This window comes from Mustelus asterias, chromosome 7 (genome assembly GCF_964213995.1).
Source record: "Mustelus asterias chromosome 7, sMusAst1.hap1.1, whole genome shotgun sequence".
Classification (NCBI taxonomy): domain Eukaryota; kingdom Metazoa; phylum Chordata; class Chondrichthyes; order Carcharhiniformes; family Triakidae; genus Mustelus; species Mustelus asterias.
Window position 1 is genome coordinate 59721232 of NC_135807.1, and position 20405 is coordinate 59741636.

Here is a 20405-nt window from a genome sequence, read left to right on the forward strand (position 1 = left end):
GTGCAAGGGGCAAGGTTTAAAGGAGATGTACGAGGCAGATGTTTTACACAGAGGGTGGTGGGTGCCTGGAACTCGTTGCCTGGGGAGGTAGTGGGAGCGGATATGGTAGTGACTTTTAAGGGGCGTCTTGACAAATACATGAATAGGATGGGAATAGAAGGATATGGTCCCCGGAAGGGTAGGGGGTTTTAGTTAAGTCAGGCAGCATGGTTGGTGCAGGCTTGGAGGGCCGAAGGGCCTGTTCCTGTGCTGTAATTTTCTTTGTTCTTTGTTTTTACTACTTGAAGTTGATGACAGTTCTAGTAATACATGAATAATTAAGCATTTATATAACTTGTTATGAAATATTTGACATGTATTAAATGTATTCAATCTTATTCAAGGGTAATAGTTAGTGAACATGCCCAATTTCAATCTTGCGACCCACTGAGATGAAGGAGAGCCACTCCTGTGGACCAATTACTAGCCTAGGTTGCCCATCACAGAATTAGGTTGTTAATAAATGCAGTGAGCAATTGGGGCACGAGCACAGATCTCTCTGGAATGCCACCAATCACGTCCTGCCAATTAGAGTACCTATCTGCCCATTATCCCTACTTTCTATATCCTACCATTAAGCCAAATTCCAAACCAGGTCAGTAACTTTTCTTCATTCCACAAACTTCAAATTTGGCTTGTATGAAGGACTTAGCAAATGCCTACCGGAAAGCATATAAATATCATCCATAGACACTCCCATGTCCACTGCTTTATTCACCTCTTCAAAAAATGTAGTGGGGAGTTTTCTCCTTCCACCCGCCACGGGAATCGAAGCAGACACGGAGTGGACCATGGACTTTGGGATTTTCCAGTTTTGGGGCGAGCGCGGCAAGAAAATCCCATCTGCAATCAATTTTGTCAGGCATAGAACCATAGAATCCCTACAGTGCAGAAGGAGGCCATTCGACCCATCGAGACTACACCGACAACAATCCCCACCCAGGCCCTATCCCTGTTACCCCACATATTTATCCTGCTAATCCCCCTGACACTAAGGGGCAATTTACCATGGCCAATTCACCTAACCAGCACATCTTTGGAGTGTGGGAGGAAACCAGAGCACCTGGAGGAAACCCCCGCAGACACGGAGAGAGCATGCAAACTCTACACAGTCACCCGAGGATTGAATTGAACCCAGGTCACTGGTGCTGTGAGGCAGCAGTGCTAACCACTTGCCACCAAGCTGCATGGTCCATTCTTTATCCATGCTTGCTCTCCCCGTCACTGGCGGGGGAAGGGAAATCAGAAGATGTTCAGTTGAAGATTTTCAAGGTGTTCCATCACCTTATTCTTAATGATAGACCAGTAATTCCTGACAACAGAGGTTAGGCGAATTGGATCAATGAGCCTGCATAATAAAAACAATAAATGCTGAATCAGAAGGTCTGGCAGCATCTGTGGAGAGAGAATGTTTTGAGTCCATATGACTTCTTCAGAACTAAAGAGAGGGAGAAATGTGATAGATCTTTTTCCGTTTAACGGGGGGGGGGGGGGGGGTGCGGGAGGTTGAGCAGTGATAGGTGTGAGCTCAGAGAGATGGCACAAAGATGTTTAGAGCACAAGATGAAGGATGTGTTGATAGCAGTGTTAAGGACTATAAAAAGTGCTGATAGTGGCATAAAGGTAGGATAGCAGAATGTGTAGAGAGGAGATCAAAGGTCAGTGCTCCCACCCTGACCTTCTATTTTGCTCCACCCCCTCTTAAACAGGATAAAATCCATCACATTTCTCCCTCTCTTTAGCTCAAACATTGGGTGGAAATTTCCACTCTGTGCACAGAGCGCTGACTGAGGTGAGGAAATATTCTGCAACTCTGCACAAATAGTCTAGAGGCATGAACCAAGTCGTGATGGTGGTGGGGTAGGGGCTGATAGAGGGCACCTAATCTAAACTAACAAAAATATTCCACAACCTCATACACACCAGATAATCCACCCCCACCTCCTACCCCCCTGGTTAAAGGGAATCCCCCAACACTCAAGCACAATACCCCATCCCTGGCACAAGGGGAAGCCTTCAATGGTGCTCTCCAGAGAGCAGCCCCTGGCAATGCTGGGGAAGAGTGCCAGGGTACTGCCCGGACAGGCTCTTTGACCCAGGGAATATACTTACTTTTGCAACCTGAGTGGGTTCTCTTTAGCTGGCTCCTGTTTTTAAAAGGCTATTGTAAATTTCTCATGTGGAGAGAGCATATGGCAGGAAAGCCCTTTAATTTTATTATAATTTATGAAAATGAGGTTCCCGCCCTCATTAGGTCACCAGCGGGGGAAGGGAAATCGGAAAATGAGGTCTCCCCAGCGAGATTCTAATTTTTCAAATCTCACAAGATTTTGTGCCCACGTCGCCATATGGGCTCGCGACGAACATGGATGCAAATCTGCCCTGTTAACTCTTTCTTTTTCCACAGATGCTGCCAAGCTTGCTGAGTTTCTCCAACATTTTCTGTTTTTAGATTTTGATAATCCCCTGGTTTCCATCCATGACCTTCCTGATATAGAGGAGGCAATTTTGTTGGGGGGAATGGGGCTGATGTCTGTAAGGGGGGACAGATTGCAGTGGTTGGGGGGTGCTGTCACCCTGATGCTTGTCAAGGCGGGGAGGTGCCCTGATATTTGTGCTGTGGGCAAGTGGGGAGGAGCCCCTTTGCTTGTGTTGTGATGGTGCGGCTGGGGGACGGGGGGACGGGGGGGACGGGGGGGGGGGGGACGGGGGGGTGGATGCTTGTGAGGAGGGTCCTAATGTGTAAGTGGGAGGAGCTGCTGGGAGCCCTTCACTTTCTGTGCTGATTGGGCGTGCTTTAAAGATGGCGCCCCAAACTCCGTGGAGCCAGCCTTGCTGGCTCTTTCAAGCACTGCATCACTCAAGATCCGGACTGCAGCGCAGCTGGAGAACTACATGCTGGTTTTACAGGCAGAACTTGACACTTTGAAATAATATGGGAAAATTTCACCCAATGAAATGAAATGCGTAATTCTCCAAACCGAAAGAATGATTCCCAAATTCAGAGAGCTTTGAAAGATGATAGGACATCTGCAATGATCTGACCTTTTTTTTTAATGGGAAACCATATAATCCTGGAAATTTGTCATGTTTTAGTGCCATTATTTTCTTCATTCATGTTATCTTGCTCAGGTTAAGTTTGGTGAGTCCCTGTTCTTGATGCAACATAAGTTTCTTTGGGATTTCCAGCATGCTGACCTCCTCTATTGTCTTTAATGACGCCAAGTAATCATTCAACATGTCTACTATTCCCTTATTTTTATAGACAATATCACTGTTATCAGTTTTCAAGAAGCCCATATTGTGATCATACCTTTTTTCTTAATATAACTGGAAAATATTTTGTACTGATTACCCTGCAAGTTTCTTTGCATGCTCCATTTTTGTAACTTACTGGTTTGTCGGCATTTGTTGTTCTTTGCATCTTTCCCAATCATCAGGATCAGAGCTTTTTTGCATTTTTCTGCGTTTTCTTTTAATTTTATGCTGTCTGAGGTTATCTTTTTTGGCAATTAATGCTTTGTCCCTTCATGATAAAAACAGGCTCTGCTATCACTTTTAAACCACTTTTAAAAATACCTCCCACTGAACTTCTGGCATCTTACCCATGAACAGACTTGTCCATTTGTTGAGGGCAGTCTCTTTCATTGAAGTCAGCCTAATTTAAATGTAGATTCTTCATAGCTGTTTTGCCTTTCTCTCTTCAAACACCACTTTTGGACTCAGTCATATTGCAATTGCTATTAAATTTTCATGCCGCGAACTAGGTTCACCAGACTGATTCCGGTGATGAAAGGATTGATGTATGAGGAGAGATTAAACAGTTTGGGCTTATATTTGCTGGAGTTTAGGAGGATGAACAGGGATCTGATCGAGGTAGTAAAAATTTTTAAAGGCATTAACAGAGTAAATGTAGATCAAATGTTTCCTCTTATGGGGCAATCTAGAACAAGAGGTCAGAGGTATACGTTAAGAGGCAGTAGATTTAAAACTGATCTGAAAAGGACCTACTTCTTGCAGAGGGTGGTGAATTTGTGTAACTCACTGCCGCATAGCGCGGTGGAGTCTGAATCATTGAATCAAGAACGAATAAATATTAATCTTAATATCCAAAATTTTGCACCCTTGTTGAATCTTCTGCTGCGCTTCTGATGAAGTACTAAAGTGGAGCAGGAGCAGCTCCAAAGGAATTTCCAGCAAATATTTCACTCAAGGTGCTTCAGCAGGCGTTTTGCATTTCAAAGTCCAGTTGCTTTGGAGTTGACCTATTAGATCTGATTTTATGAAATGATGTTCCAGACATAGTTGCACAGTTACTGGGATGTGTATCAGGAAATCATGGCTATACTATGCGTTGGAAAGTCAGAGCAAGTAAAACCAAATTAAAAACTTACATTGTCTTGCCTGATATTTTTCTGTTCTGTCAAATCAACAGCGTCATTAATAAATTGATTGTATAATCTTTCTGCTTCTGCAAGTCGATCCTGAAGTTCCTTCTCCTGAGTAACATAAGTATCAAAGAGGGCCTGGGCATTGATCATATCCTTGCTGTTAAACAGAAAGATTGTGTTACAAAGTAGTTTTGAAGTTTGTATAAACCTTTTTATCTCTTTCTTAGGAAGAGTTTTGACCATAAAAGATACGTAAGATTCAGTGCAACAACTAAGATATAAATAACCTAGCAAAACGAACAATTAATTGCTCAAATACAGATTAGTTTAATAGCAAACAGTACTCCTCAATGAAATAACCAAGGCTATGCAAAAAACCAACATGTATAATTAGTTATGTATCATTATATATTGACTTTAACAATATTCTTAAATATGTTAACCCTTGAATATCATTTTTAATATAGATTGCTCTGATTGGCCCTTCTTCATTTAAACAATAGTTAGATTAGCCATTGCAAGTCTCACACCCATATCTCATGAAAAACATATTAAGCGGAATGTATTGGGGCAGAACGGTGGCACAATGGTTAGCACTGCTGCGTCACAGCGCCAAGGACCTGGGTTCAATTCTGACCTCGGGTGACTGTGTGGAGTTTACACATTCTCCTTAGGATGGTGTGGGTTTCCTCCGGGTGCTCCAGTTTCCCCCCACAATCCAAAGATGTGCAGGTTAGGTTGAATTGCCCCATAATGTCAGGGGGATTTGCAGGGTAAATGCATGGGGATAGGGCCTGGGTGGGATTGTTGTCGGTGTATGCTCAATGGGCTGAATGGTCTCCTTCTGCACTGTAGGGATTCTATGTTTCTAAGTAAACAATTCTTTATTTGTTTGATACACAAAAGGTCATAATAACCCATCAGTTCATCAATTACATGCTATAACAATAATAGTCACTACTTATGTGGTCTCTTCTGTCCCAAATTAGAGCTGATGAGTTGTGGGATGAGTTGAAATTAACCAAACTCACTTTCAATTAATTACACTCAGTCCTTGGAATTAGATACAAATTAAAAACTAACAGTAAAATACCATAATCTTAGTAATGTATCACATAACAAATCTCCCCGTGTGAAGAATAAAAAGCGTTTTTACAAGTGTGAACTGTGTTATAGAGGAATTCCCATAAATTCAAAAATTAGTGTTGCATTCTAAGAAAATATACTGTTCCAGCTGAAACTCAAAATATTATCACAATCCTACAAATCATGTTGAAATTGATTTTTGTCACAATAGCTGTCGTGTTACAATAATAGTTAATTACTATCACTCGTTTATGAGTTACAATAAAATTTTAATAGGAGGCTTATATTTTTTTCATTTACAGGATATGGGCATCGCTGGCTGGGCCATCATTTCTAAAGTTAAAATAAAGTTTATTTGTCACAAGTAAGGCTTACATTAACACTGTAATGAAGTTACTGTGAAATTCCCCTCGTCGCCACACTCCGGCGCCTGTTCAGGTCAATGCATCTAACCAACATGTCTTTCAGAATGTGGGAGGAAACCAGAGCACCCGGAGGAAACCCACGCAGACACGGGGAGAACGTGTAAACTCCACACAGACAGTGACCCAAACTGGGAATCAAACCCAGGTCCCGGGCGCTGTGAAGCAGCAGTACTAACCACTGTGCCACCGTGCCGCCCCATTATTTATTGCATATCCCTAACTGCCCACCACTTTAGAGGGCATTTGAGAATCAACCACATTGCTGTGGATCTGTAGTCACAAGTAGGCCAAACCAAGTAACAATGGCAGATTTCCTTTCCGAAAGTACATTAATCAGTGAACCAGATCCGTTTTTAGGACAATCGACAACGGTTTCATGGTCATCCTTACATTTTTAATTCTAGATTACTTTTTTAAAATTCAAATTTCACTACCTGCCATGTTGGATTTGAACCCAGGTCCCCACATCTGGATTACTAGCCCAGTGACAACATCACTACACCACCACCTCCCCCAAATTTACTCCCAAATTATTCATGAACAGAAATTTAGAACTATAGAATCCCTGCAGCGCAGAAGGAGGCCATTCGGCCCATCAAGGCTGCACCAACTCTCTGAATATGCATCTTACCCAGGGCCTCCCCTTTGCCCTATTCCTGTAACCCAGCGAATCCACCTAACCCTCTTCCCAGGTTGTCTGATTTTTGGGACTGCTTTTGAAGTATGCGGGCTGGTTCCTGTCAAAAGCCTGCATCTGGCACGTCCGACCTGGCCATCTCCATTGTGGAGACAGGTATATCCTACTCCTCTGCAATGTTCATTGGGTAATGCTAGCTTTTTAAAAAGTTGTGGTTCATAACCCTCAAAGGAGCTGCGAACCCCAGTCCTCATGAGGGGACCTTTTAAAGGGGAAGTCCAAAAGATCCTCCTATGCGAAGCTCTGCCTTTCTACCCACCCCCTTTTAAAAAGCCCACCTCTGTACCTGGCAGCCCCTGTGGCTGTCTCCAACCTTCTTCCCTGGTCGAATGGCTTAACTCCAGCCTGCACTGACCACCTTGCAAGGAAGATCCTGCTTTTGTAGTCACTTTCTCTTGAGGCAGGTGAGTCGAATGAGGCAAGGAACAAGGTTGGGATGTTACTCCAACATATGGGTATCCTGAACTCTGGTTCGTCATTTTTACCCAGTGCTAAGTGTAAACAGACCTCATTTTTGCTGTAGCAATGGCCTTTTTCTGCAATGTGGGAGTCACCAATCTTTAGAAAAACTGTAAATGCTCTTGAAGGGTGAATAAAGTCATAGAACTGTCAGCTGTCAAATTATTTAAATGGCCAGCCCTTTAAAAAATTAAAAATACTGCCTGCTATGTCTGAGAAAGGTGAAAAAAATATGTTCCAGCAGTTTAAGTACTTGTTTGTTAACATAACCCCAACAGATATCATTATAGCATTAATAATGCTTGGCTGATTTCCACAAGTTAGAATATGAGGTTGAAAGTTCACACTTTCATTGACAGCTCAAAGAGATTATCAACATGTTGGTCATGTTTGATGTGGGGGTTATGAATACAAATACTTTTTTAAAATAAATAATTAATTATTTGGGGATTTAAATATTGAATGGACTTTCAACTAGACTTTTACATATAGTGAAGATCATAATAGATAATCAAAACTTTATTCATTTCATCACAGCATGGCTCCAGAGGTCTGATGGATACTGAGTGTGTTGGCATGGAGAATGTGAGTGCAAAGGGAGATGATTGGGGAGGCAATGAATTAACATTAAGTTAGCATAGGGATGATAAGAGGCCATGAGCGTGGATGGGGGCATGATTGGCATGAGTTAGCAGTAAGTTGGGGCAATAATGGGCCATGGTGATCTGAGGTGCCATGGGCTGGCAAAAGCTGTCACAGTCGGCGTAGGAGTTGGACCAATGGGATTGGTAGAGGGGCATAAATTGGCATCGAGGGCATGAGGAGCCATTGGGGGTGGGTGGAGATATCAGTAGGCATGGCTGGGGCATGGGGAGTGGGTAGGGAGGTGAGGTGGTGTGTGGGATGAGGGTTAGAGGGCCTGATGTTTAAGAAAACAATGGTTACAAAGTCCAAGAGAACTAAGAGGGACCCTTTAACCAACCTGCCTTGCAGTCATCCTCCCCTAGCCACATCCTATTTCCGTCAGGGTGTGTGACCCCACACCCACCTCCTCCCTGACCCCAGAACAAAGATCCCACCATTCAGGATACTTCTTCCTGAGGCAGATGATTTAATTTGATCTGATTTATTATTGTCACATGCATTAGTATACTGTGAAAAGTACTGTTTCTTGCACGCTATACAGACAAAGCATACCGCACATAGATAAGGAGAGGAGAGGGTGCAGAATGTAGTGTTACAGTTATAGCTAGGGCGTGGTGAAAGATCAACTTAATATGAGGTAGTCCATTTAAAAGTCTGATGGCAGCAGGGAAGAAGCTGTTCTTGAGCTGGTTGGAAAGTGACCTCAGACTTTTGTATCCTTTTCCCGATGGAAGAAGGTGGAAGAGAGAATGTCCGGGGTGCGTGGGGTCCTTGATTATGCTGGCTGTTTTTCCGAGGCAGGCAGCAGGAAGTGTAGACAGGGTCAATGGATAGAAGACTGGTTTGAGTGATGGACTGTGCTTTGTAGTATCTTGCGTTTTGGACAGAGCAGGAGCCATACCAAGCTGTGATAAAACCAGGAAGAATGTTTTCTATGGTGCATTTGTAAAAGTTGGTCAGAGTCGTACCGGACATGCCAAATTTCCTTAGCCTCCTGAGGCATTGGTGGGCTTTCTTAACTATAGCGTCAGTGTGGAGGGACCAGGACAGGTTGTTGGTGATCTGGACGCCGAGAAAGAGCCAGTAAATTTTCCAATTCCCACTACTCAACTTAGGAACAAAACTCCAGACCAAAGTACACTTCAGAACCTTCAAATAAATTCCATGAACCACCAAAAACACCTACAATCACTGATGCTTCGTGCCTGCTGCAATCAGCAACTAACCTGAAAGTATTTAATGATTCTGTAAAATGGTGCTTGTGGGGAAACAGTGCAGAGGGACATCCTTTCTGCTGCTGAACACATATTAAGCTTTGTGAGGTTAAGGGAAAGAATTGACTAGTGATTAAAAATGGCAGCAGCGGAATTAAATCAGCACCATTGTTTTCCTTCTTTGCATACAAGTCTTTTCCAGCAAATACTCCTTGCACACGTTCTCCCCAAATAGGCATGCCAGCACTCTGCACATGCTAATTACCTACTAATTTAGTCAGGCAATCGGTAACTGAAGGATACAGAGTTTTCTTTTTTTATAAACATGGATTCCTTAGAACTTAAAACAAAAATTCTACCTTTTGGGAACTGAATAAAAAGTGAACATCAAGGTTAATATTATTAAGTTGTTTAGTTAAAGATCATCAAAATGTTCTCACTGGAGGTCCGATGTTTTTCTCTTTAATGTGGCAAGTTCCTCATGCATGTCTTTTTGTTGCAACTGTGCTTCAGTACGTTTATCCGCAAGGTCCTGCATTGTTTTTTTAAGCTCCGAATCAGCCTTTTTAAAGGTTTCAGTCACCTAAAAAGCAGAGAAAAATGGTTTCTGTACAATAAAATTTACATTATCTACAATAAAATAAACTTCTTATATTTTGCAGAAAGTCAAATAACAAAAGCATTGATTCCATTGGGGATCGAGTTAAGTGCGGCTCCAACCACACTCAAGAAGTTCAGCACCAGTTAGGACAAAGCAATCTGATTGATTGGCACCCCATACAGCACCAGTGTCATCAGTGGGCATCATCTACAAGATGCACTGCAGTAACTCACCGACCATCCCTGGATAGTAGCTTCCAAACCTGTGACCTCTATCACCTAGAAAGACAAAGGCAGCAGACCGCATGGGGGCATAAACAGTTGCTGGTCCCCCATCACTCACTTCCTCACACACTCTGTCATTCTCTCACACATTCTCTCTCTCTCATACACTTGCTCATTTCCTCATTCACACTTAAACTTTTTTTAGTGAAAAAGCTCAAACTTCTAAAGTTTAGTAAATATTAATTCTGTCTCCTTGGCCTTTTTAATATCCTGGTGAACCCACATGCCTCTTTTTTATTACTTTGATATTTATTTCTATTTGAGGTTATCACCCCCTCCCTTCCTCTCTCACTCTCTTACTCACTCAAACACTCCCTCTCTCTTGTGCTTTCATTGGCTCATTTCCTTGCAGCCCATTCTCCTACTTGGCAAGCCAGCTGCTCACGTCGGGGCCTGTGGCTTCTTTTTTCTGTATGTGGAAAGATCCACGTTATTTTCTGCTTTGGTGGGTAGCAGTGACTCGGAGCTGAGGGCCTAATGTTCCCAACTCTCCCAGAATGACCCAGAGTTTCTGCAATCAGGAGGTTCCTTCCCATGCTCTCTCTCCAATAGCCCAGAAGATTAACAATTTTTGCTCAATTACATCCCAAATCAACAGCTCTACCCACTAACCAATGACATCACCTGATTGTTGCCACAAAGAGTTGTAGAGTGCAGTCAGAAGGGTTGGCGAACCAGGAATTGGACGCAAAGCCTGGGAGAAGGTTATGTACCTTTCAAGTGGACACAGCCCCCAATTAGGGCATCGTGTCCTGGAGCTCTGTCAAACAGAGAGCAGTGGCCAGGTTTCAGAATTGGATGTGGAGATGGCTGCCTGCTACCCGTGCAGCACTGCCAGTAGAGTGAAAGCTGTGATTTAAGCCCAGTGTCACAAACCCCTGAGAGGGCAGGCAGATCTCATTTTAGTGTTTCATCCAAAAAATACCATTTCATTACTCAATAATGCAGTGGAACGTTAGACGTGATTTTTGTGCTCAAGTCCTGGAGTGAAATGCAAACCCACAACCATTGGACTCAGAAGCAGGATTACGGCTAACTGAGCCATGGATGATGCTCCCTTATACCAAAGTGTCTGCCCTCGGGCTATTGAAAGAGTCAATAGTAGTCCTTTCTCAGGATGAGAAAATTCAGAGCTGAAAGGACTAATGTGTCGAGCAGGAGAAAACTCATGACTTAGACTGAGTAATTAGTGTAGTCTTGTATATCTGTAAATAGTTGATTTTATACAATAAACCAGTTATTGTGCAGACATTTCTATGTCGCTGCAACCATTCCTTAGTCAATCACAATCAACATGCAACATAGTTGCATCAAAAGGCATCAAAAGGCAGTTGAAAATCTCCAAAATAGTTCCAATGAAGACATGAGGACTGAGAAGCAGAGAGAAAAATCAACCGTTCAGCTTACTAAGGGCTACACCATAGCACATGGTGGTCCACGAAAAGTTCCAATCCAGCAGCAGAGTTAAAGATCAGAATTGTACTGGCTCGCAGAACGGCATTCTCTGTTGGCTTCAGGCGGGATCTTACGAGCCTTGGGCGGGTGAGATGTGAAGATATCTGCTGGTAAAATTCCAGCAATGGAATTTAGACACCGAGTCACGGAAAGATGAACAAGCCTTGAAAAGGCTCAAAAATGTCAAATTAATAGTGCAGTAAACAGGAGGCACTGGGCAAATTCCAGTTTTAGCGATTCTGAGTTTTGATATCCCCCACTGCCCAGGTCTGCGTGGCAGAAATTTAAAATAAAAAAATTGTCTGCAGATATCTTCACATCTGCTTTGACCACAGGCAAGGTTCCAGAGGACTGGAAAATAGTCAATGTTGTTCCCTTGTTTAAGAAAGGAAGCAGGGATAACCCAGGAAATTATAGGCTGGTGAGCCTGACGTAAGTGGTGGGAAAGCTTTTGGAGAAGATACTGAGGGACAGGATATATGCACATTTGAAGGAAAATGGACTGGTTAGTGAAAGGCACCATGGTTTTATACCGGGAAGGTCATGTCTCACCAACTTGATTGAGCTTTTTGAAGTGGTGACAAAAATAATTGATGAGGGAAAGGCAGTGGATGTACTATAGGGGCTTTAGTAAGGCACTTGACAAGGACCCACATGGCAGACTAGTACAAAAATTAAAATCACAATTCGGGCTGGGCTGGCTAGATGGATACAGAACTGACTTGGTTATAGAAGACAGAGAATAGCGGTGGGAGGGTGTTTTTCAGAATGGTGATCTGTAGCTAGTAGTGTTCTGCAGGGATCAGTGCTGGGACCTCTGTTGTTTGTAGTATATGTAAATAATCTGGAGGAAAATGTGGGTGGCCTGATTAGTAAGTTTGCGGACATCACAAAGATTGGTGGAGTTGCTGATAGTGTTGGGGATTGTCAGAGGATACAACAGGATATAGCTAGATTGGAGACTTGGGCACAGAAATGGCAGATGGAGTTTAATCCAGACAAATGCGAGGTGATTCATTTTGGAGGATCAAATTTAGGTGTGAATTATACTGTAAATGGCAGAACCCTTAGGAACATTAACGTACAGAGGGATCTGGGTGTGCAGGTCCACACTTCCCTAAAAGTGGCAACACAATTGGCCAAGGTGATTAAGAGAGCATATGGCATGCTTGACTTCATCAGCTGAGGTATTGAGTACAAGAGTTGGGAAATCATGTTGCTGCTATATATATATTGGTTTGGTGGCATTTGGAGTGCAGTTCTGGTCACCACACTACCACTCCAACTCGATTTTCAAGTTTGCTGATGACATCACCAGAGTGGGTCGGATCTCAAAAAATGACGAGACAGGAATGAGACAGAGAATCTGGTGAACTGGTGCGACGACAATAATCTCTCCCTCAATGTCAAACAAAATGAAGGCATTGTCATCGACTTCAGGAACCGTAGTGGAGAACATGAACCTGTCTACATCAACGGGGATGAAGTAGAAATGGTCAAAAGCTTCAGGTTTTTAGGTGTCGAGATTACCAACAACCTGCCCTGGTCCTCCCATGCCGACACTATAATTAAGAAAGCCCACTGACGCCTCTACTTTCTCAGAAGACTAAGGAAATTTGGCATGTCAGTTACGACTCTCACTAACTTTTACAGATGCACCAGAGAAAGCACTCTTTCTGGTTGTAACACAGCTTGGTATGGCTCCTGCTCTGCCCAAGACCGCAAGAAACTACGAAAGGTCGTGAATGTAGCCCAATCCAACATGCAAACCAGCATCCCATCCATTGACTCTGTCTACACTTCCCGCTGCCTTGGCAAAGCAGCCAGCATAGTTAAGGACCCCACGCACCCCGGACATACTTTCTTTCACTTTCTTCCATGGGGAAGAAGATACAAAAGTCTGAGGTCATGTACCAACTGACTCAAGAACAGCTTCTTCCCTGCAGCCATCAGACTTTTGAATGGACCTACCTCGCATTAAGTTGATCTTTCTCTACACCCTAGCTATGACTGTAACACTACATTCTGCATTTTCTTGTTTCCTTCTCTCTGAACGGTGTGCTTTGTCTGTATAGCACGCAAGAAACAGTACTTTTCACTGTATACTAATACATGTGACAATAATAAATCAAATCAAATCAAAGAAGGACATGGAAGATTTAAAGAGAGTGCAAAGAAGGTTCACCAAGATGTTGCCTGGTCTCGAGGGTCTTTGCCAAGAAGAGGGGTTGAATAAGGTAGGATTGTTTTCACTGGAAAGACGGTTGCTTCAGTTGCTTTAGAGCATAGTTAAATCTACATATGTAATATTAATAAGCAGAATCCTGTCAAAGTCAAAGTCCTAATTTATGCAAAAGGTCTACAAAATAATGAGTGGCATAGACAGGGTGGATAGTCAGAGGCTTTTTCCAAGGGTGGATGTGTCAATTACAAGGGGGGCACAGGTTCAAAGTGAGAGGGGGAAAGTTCAAGGGAGATGTGCAGGGGAAATATTTCTCACAGAGAGTGGTCAGTGCCTGGAACGCACTGCGAGAGGAGGTGGTGCAAGCAGGCACATTAGCAACATTTAAGAGGCATCTGGATGGGTACATGAATAGGAGGGAATAGAGAGATATGGGCCGAGTAAAGGCAGAAGGTTTTTTTTAGTTGAGTCAGGGCATCATGATCGGCACAGGCTTGGAGGGCCAAAGGGCCTGTTCCTGTGCTGTACTTTTCTTTGTTCTTTGTTCTGTATTAAATTCCCCAATGGGAGGACAGCAATGAATGGCGCTTAATAGTAACTTCCAGCGATTAGTTTCAAAATTCTGCTAAGTTTAGGAACACTTACCAAAAAGACTCAGTGACCGCAACAGGTATCAGGGAAACGCTGATCAGCACGGGTAAACTCAGTGATGCAATGATATTTTATAAAATCAAGGCAAATCCCCCCCAAGAGCTCAAAACAGCTCTCAATCCCGAATTCATTTTGCCAGATTGATTTGGGCAGATGGAAAGGCCAAATCAAATGCAGAATTATGCACTATGGAGATTCTTAAGATTCAGAATAGCATCTGGATTGAAAAATAAGTCAGAGGCTGAACAAGTCAACTGATTATTGTACTCTATTGGAGCAATAGAAAAACAAGGCATTAATGAAACATCAGACAAATTTGAAGAAGCCACTAAAGCCTTTGATAAATATTTTAATTTACAGAGTAATAAGATATTGGAAAGAACCGAGTTTAACAAAAGGGACCAGAACCTTGGTGAACCAGTCGCTACATTTATCAATTACCTATATTGATTGGCTTAAGGCTACAAGTATGAAGAGCTTAAAACTGAACTGATACGAGAATGCATCATAGTCGGGGTTACTGAATGACAACCTATCTGACAAACTACAATCCAAAGAAAGCTTAACTTTGGGGAAGACTATACAGTTAGTCAGACAATCAGAGGTCTGTCAACAAAATGGAGCCAAATCAAGAGGGGAAGACAAACCATGGTTCAGAAAACCTATAAAGACAGTACAACTTATTAAACATAAGAATGTCAAAGACACCAGGAAAAAGATCCCGTATAGAACAAGAGCTCAAGACACCATTAAACTATGCTAGCGCTGTTGTGCCAAAAAATCCCACAGGTACGAACAGTGCCCTGCAAGCTAGGCAGAAAACTTTCATTGCAAAAGGTTTGGACACTTTGGAAAGATGTGCAGAACTAAAACCTCTAGGCACATAGAGATCATGAGAGAGTGTTTGCATACAAGGCCTCTTACAGTAGCACTAAGGTCAGTGTCTTCCAATGTAGAAGAGGTGGTCATTGCCTAGTTTGGTACTGACTCTAGTTCTGGATAAAATTGAGGCATCTCAACAAGAGGAGGAACAACAATGTTTCATAGATGCAATGAAAGATCCATGATATATATTCTGGATGCAGACATTTGTCGATACGCAATCGCTAGTTTCAAGTTGGATATAGGAGCAAGTGTAACAACAGTCTTGGACAGACAGTCATTAATGAAGCAAATCAGAGCCCCTCAAACCATCCACATGCACTGATGATCTAGATTGGGATTTCATTGCTAGTTTTATAACACTCTTCATAGAGGCCGACAATCCAGCCCCTTTCTAAGAAAGTGGATAGGAGGACAAAAGATAAACTTGTTCCTACTTTCCAAAAAATCAACAAATTATGCCAATGTTTATTTGAGTGCAACTCTGATTCTTCATCACTCTGAGTCTGTTGAGCAAGTGGAAGATGAAACTCAAGCGATCGGATACACTGGTGTAATACTACATTCATCAGTGGAGAGCCCCTTCTAAGTGCACCCACATCTAACCATCCACCAAAAGTAGTAGTCCAGAATGCAAGCAGTCAAAAAGTCCAGAACTAGACTCAGAACCAAACCAGGCAATGTCCACCACATCCCCTTTGGAAAACACTGGCCTCACTGCTACATCATCAGATCAGCCATGATCTTATTGAATGGCGGAGCAGGCTTGAGGGGCTAGATGGCCTACTCCTGCTCCTATTTCTTATGTTCTTATGTTCTTATGCCATGATTACCGGAATTTGCAGAAAAGCAAGATGTTAATCAACTGTGTTCCTCCCAGCCTCCTGTCCGCCTGACGTAACTGCTTACAGAAACAGCAGTTCAGGATAACCCATGAACCAGAGACTCCAATGAGTCATCATTCCTGAACGAAAGGAAGGTGGACAAAACAGTCAAAAGGTACCAGGGTCAGCCCAGCAAACAAAGATAGGGAACATATCAAATGCAAGGAGAGGAATAAAGCCACAAGCACCAATCATGAGAGAAAAACACTGGATAAAGAGAGGTATAATAGCAAGAAGAGGAAGCAGAAGATCAAGAATAGATAATAACATCATGTACTGCAATGCTAACTGAAGCCCAACCAAGTCAAAGCAAAGAAATCCATAGGGGGACTATTGAACTTCTAAGTCTGATAAAAATATTATCATGGGGAGTTGTGAAACCTCCAATTCAATTAAACCCATGAAGTCAGAAACTCGGGAGACAAGAGGTAGTATGACAATATAATATAAAATATATTTTGTCAAGGACTTAGGGAAAGATGCAACTCTGGGACAATGAATACTATTTTGTGTCATTTAAAATCTTCAGTAGATAATTAAAAAATTATTTGGCTCATCTCACATTAAAATCAATGCTGATAAGATGGACTTTAGGGAAACTTGGTGTGATGTTGCTATAGATCAGTAATGATGAATGCAAATGCGAACGTCAATAGTATCTGCTGCTTCCTGTCCGAGGTCCATGAACTGGGTGAGTGAGCACACAAAATAATACATTTTACAAAATAATTTAGAAAAGTGTATTTTCATAATTATCTGATGTTGATCTATAATACACAAATTTTAATAAGTATACATAGAATATTACAATGCTGCTTTCTTGCCAGTTTGTTTTTGTTGGTGTCTGGAGTCACATTAATTTTCAATTGTTAAAATGAGGTGTCATCAGAAAACAATTTGGAAAATGCCGGTGTATCAGCTGTAGAGCAATTAATAAGAGACCAAAATTAGATGAGCAAAAAGATATATTTGAGGAGGAGGTTACAAAGATAGGGAGAAAAGAAGTCTTACAAAGATTCGAAAATAAGGATGAGAATGTTAGAATCAAAGCATTGTTTAACTGCATGGGAACCAATGTAGGTCGACAAACATATGGGTGGGTAAATGGGAATGGCACTAGTGTTGATTTGTGGTTGGAAGCTCACAATAAGGTCAAATATAATGAAAAGGCTGCAAAAGGTTTCACTTCAGACAGTTAACAGGAAAAGGGATGGAAATAGTAGCTTGAGAATGGAGTCTGGGGCGGTAATCAAACACAATAGTTTTGGTCTTCCTAATGTTAAATTGGAGAAATTTTCTGCTCATCTACTACAGGATATCAGAAAAGTAGTCTGGTAATTTAGCTACAGTGAAGTATTCAAGGGGGGTGCTGGGACGGTACATGTGAAAACTAACACAGCGTTTTCAGACAATGCCACCAAGGAGCAGCAAGAAGATGAGAAATAGGACAGGGTCAGGAATAGATCCTTGTGAGGCATAAGAAGCAGGAGCAGGAAAGTGATGTTCTGGCCACAATTAAATGGATAAGGATGGAAGCCGATTTGTACAACTCTCTCAGCTTGGTAACAGTCAAAAGGATAATGGTGTGGTCAACCTTGTCAAAGGCTGCAAACAAATCGAGAAGGTTGAGGAGGGATTCTTTACTTTATTCACAACCACAAAGGATTTTGTGGCTTAAAATCAGTACTGTGACATCACTTGTGCTCCAGGACTCGCCAAACAGTTCCAGTATAACCACAACACTGGCATCTATCTGGTAAAGAGAAAAGATGCCCAGGATGTATCCTGTCCACAATCCCTGTCCCATCATTCTGCTCTTAGTTATAAAGGGTCTGAATACATATAAATTAGGGTACACAAAAACCTGATAGTAGACAAGAATAGGAAATACACATAAGATAATAAGGAGCCCAGAATTAAAGTTAGAAATCACATTGTGTGATAACAAGAACGTATGTAGGCTTGTGTCAGCATGGAACATCGGCAAATTGTTGTCCAAGCTCAGAGACAGATGCAGTGAGCAATGTGCGGAAGCTACATGAGGGTAGAGTGAGGAGGTTCAGTGATGGAGAATCTAGGCACCAAATTAAGAAGCAGAACATCAAAAGTAATAATTTCTGGATTATTACCTGAGCCATGTGCAAATTAGATTAGGACAAATAAGATTGGAGAAATGAATATGGGGCTCAAAAGCTAGTATGGGAGAAATGGATTCTGATTCATGGGGCACTGGTACCAGTACTCAGGAAAATGGGATCAGTACAGTTGGGACGGTCTATACCTAAACCAAACTGGGGCTGATATTCCAGTGAGTCACATAACTAGAGAAGTAGGGAAAGTTTTGAACAGAATAGTGGGGGCAAGGGATTAAACTTAGAAAGATGCAGTATACCAAAGAGTAGAGACAAGACAAGAGAGGAAAGTACAAAGTTAAGAAATGATAAACAGACTGTGGGAGAACGGGACAGAGAGTATAAATTTAAGAGGAAATCAGCAGCTAAGGCTAGGTGCAATAAAAATAATAAAAGGACAAAACTAAAAGCTCTGTATCTAAGCACATGTAGTATTCAAAACAAAATAGGTGAACTGAGAATGGAAATAGAAATTAATAAGATAGCCATACAGAGACATGACTACAGGATGACATAGATTGGGACCCGAATATTGAAGACTATGTCACATTTAGGAAGACAGGAAGTTAGGAAAAGGTGGAGGAGTGGCTCTGTTAATTAATGATAATGTTAGCACATTAGAGAGGATGAACTAAGTTCAGGAAACCTGGGTGTAGAAGTAGTTTGGGTTGAGATAAGAAATGTTAAAAGCAAGAAGTCAATTGTGGAAGTAGTGTACAGGCCCCCAATTGTAACTATACAGTCAGACAGAATAAAAGGAGAGATAATGGGATCTTGTCAGATTGGTATGCAGATAATCATGGGGGATTTTAATCTACATGTAGATTGGAAAAATCAAATAGGCAAAGGTAGCATTTCTGAGGAGTTCATGGAATTTTTTGGGATAGTTTCTTAGAACAGCATGCTCTGGAGCCAACCAGAGGGCCGGCTGTACTAGACCTGGTAATGTGCAATGAGAAAGGATTAATTGATAACTTTATAGTGAAGGCACCCCTAAGAGGCAGTGATCATAATATGATTGAATTTTACATTCAGTCTGTGGGAGAGAAGAGTGCATCCAAGACTAATATTTTGAACTTAAATCAGGGCAATTATGAAGGCATGAAAGTGGAGCTAGCGAGAGTGAATGGGCAAATGTGCTTAAGAGATAGATCAAGAGAAGTTCAGTGGCAGACATTAAAGGTATATTTCAGAATATACAGAATAGACATATTCCAATGAGAAAGAAAAATTCCAAGCCTGCAATCTGTGGTTAAATAAAATAGATAGTATTAAACTTAAAGAAAAAGCATATATTCATGCAAAGCCAGGGTCAGAAGACTGGAAATGATATAAGAACAAATGACAAAGAGATTGTTAAGGGGGAAAAACTAGAGTGCGAAAGAAAGCTAGCTAGTAATATAAAGACGGATACTGAGAGCTTCTATAGATATTTTAATAAGAAGAGTTAACAGAGTGAGCGTTTATCCAATAGAAATAGCATTGAAATTGATAATAGAAAGTAGAGCTATGGAAGATGAATTAAGTAAGTATTTTACATTGGTCTCCATTATAGAGGACACAAGTAGCATCCCAGAAATAGTTGTAAATCTGGAAATGGAAGGAAGGAAAGAACCCAGGAAAACTGCAATAACCAACAAAGTAAGTGGTATTGAGCAAATTGTTGGGTTTTCGAGCTCAAAAATCCCTGGGTCTGAATTGACTTCATCCTAAGGTCTTGAAAGAAGTGTCTAATAGGATAGTTGATGCATTTATTTTAATTTTCTAAAATTCCTGAGATTTGAGGAAGGTTCAATTAGATTGGAAGACAGCAAATATAATTCCTTTATTAAAAAAAAGGGAGGGAGACAGAAAACAGGAAACTACAGGTCTGTTAGTTGTCAAAGGGATAATGTTTGAAGCCATTATTAAAGATGTTATAGCAGGGCACTTATGAAAATTCACAGCAAACAGGCACAGTCAACATGGTTTTATGAAAGGGAAATCATGTTTAACCAATTTATTACAGTTCTTTGAAGGAGTCATATGTGCTGTGGATAAAGAGGAATTGGTGGATGTTCTGTACTTAAGGTGCCACACCAAAGGTTATTGCAAGAAATAAAATGGTGCAGGGAGTAACATAATAGCATTGATGAAGATTGGCTAGCTAACAATAAATGGGTCTTTTTTCTAGATATGTAAATGACTTGGTTGAATGGACTGATGATATGGTTGCTAAATTTGCTGACGACACAAAGATAGGTAGGAAAGTAAATTGTGAAGACGATGTAAAGAAGCTACAAAGAGACATAGACAGGTTAAGTGAGTGGGTAAAAATCTGTTAAATGGAGTATGTGGGAAAATGTGAAATTGTTCATTTTGGTAGGAAGGAAAAAACA

The 20405-nt window shown here is 41.6% G+C and overlaps 1 protein-coding gene across 1 annotated transcript in view; it reads right to left on the reverse strand.

The window, feature by feature from the left end:
* The window catches only part of ccdc178 (coiled-coil domain containing 178), a 121961-nt gene that overhangs the window by 49414 nt on the left and 52142 nt on the right, over positions 1-20405 (reverse strand). The window contains exons 8-9 of the mRNA XM_078216098.1: positions 9397-9539; positions 4434-4587 (exon numbers count right to left, since the gene is read on the reverse strand). Of these exons, the coding sequence (XP_078072224.1) occupies positions 4434-4587; positions 9397-9539 (297 nt within the window). The remainder of the gene's footprint in view (positions 1-4433; positions 4588-9396; positions 9540-20405) is intronic.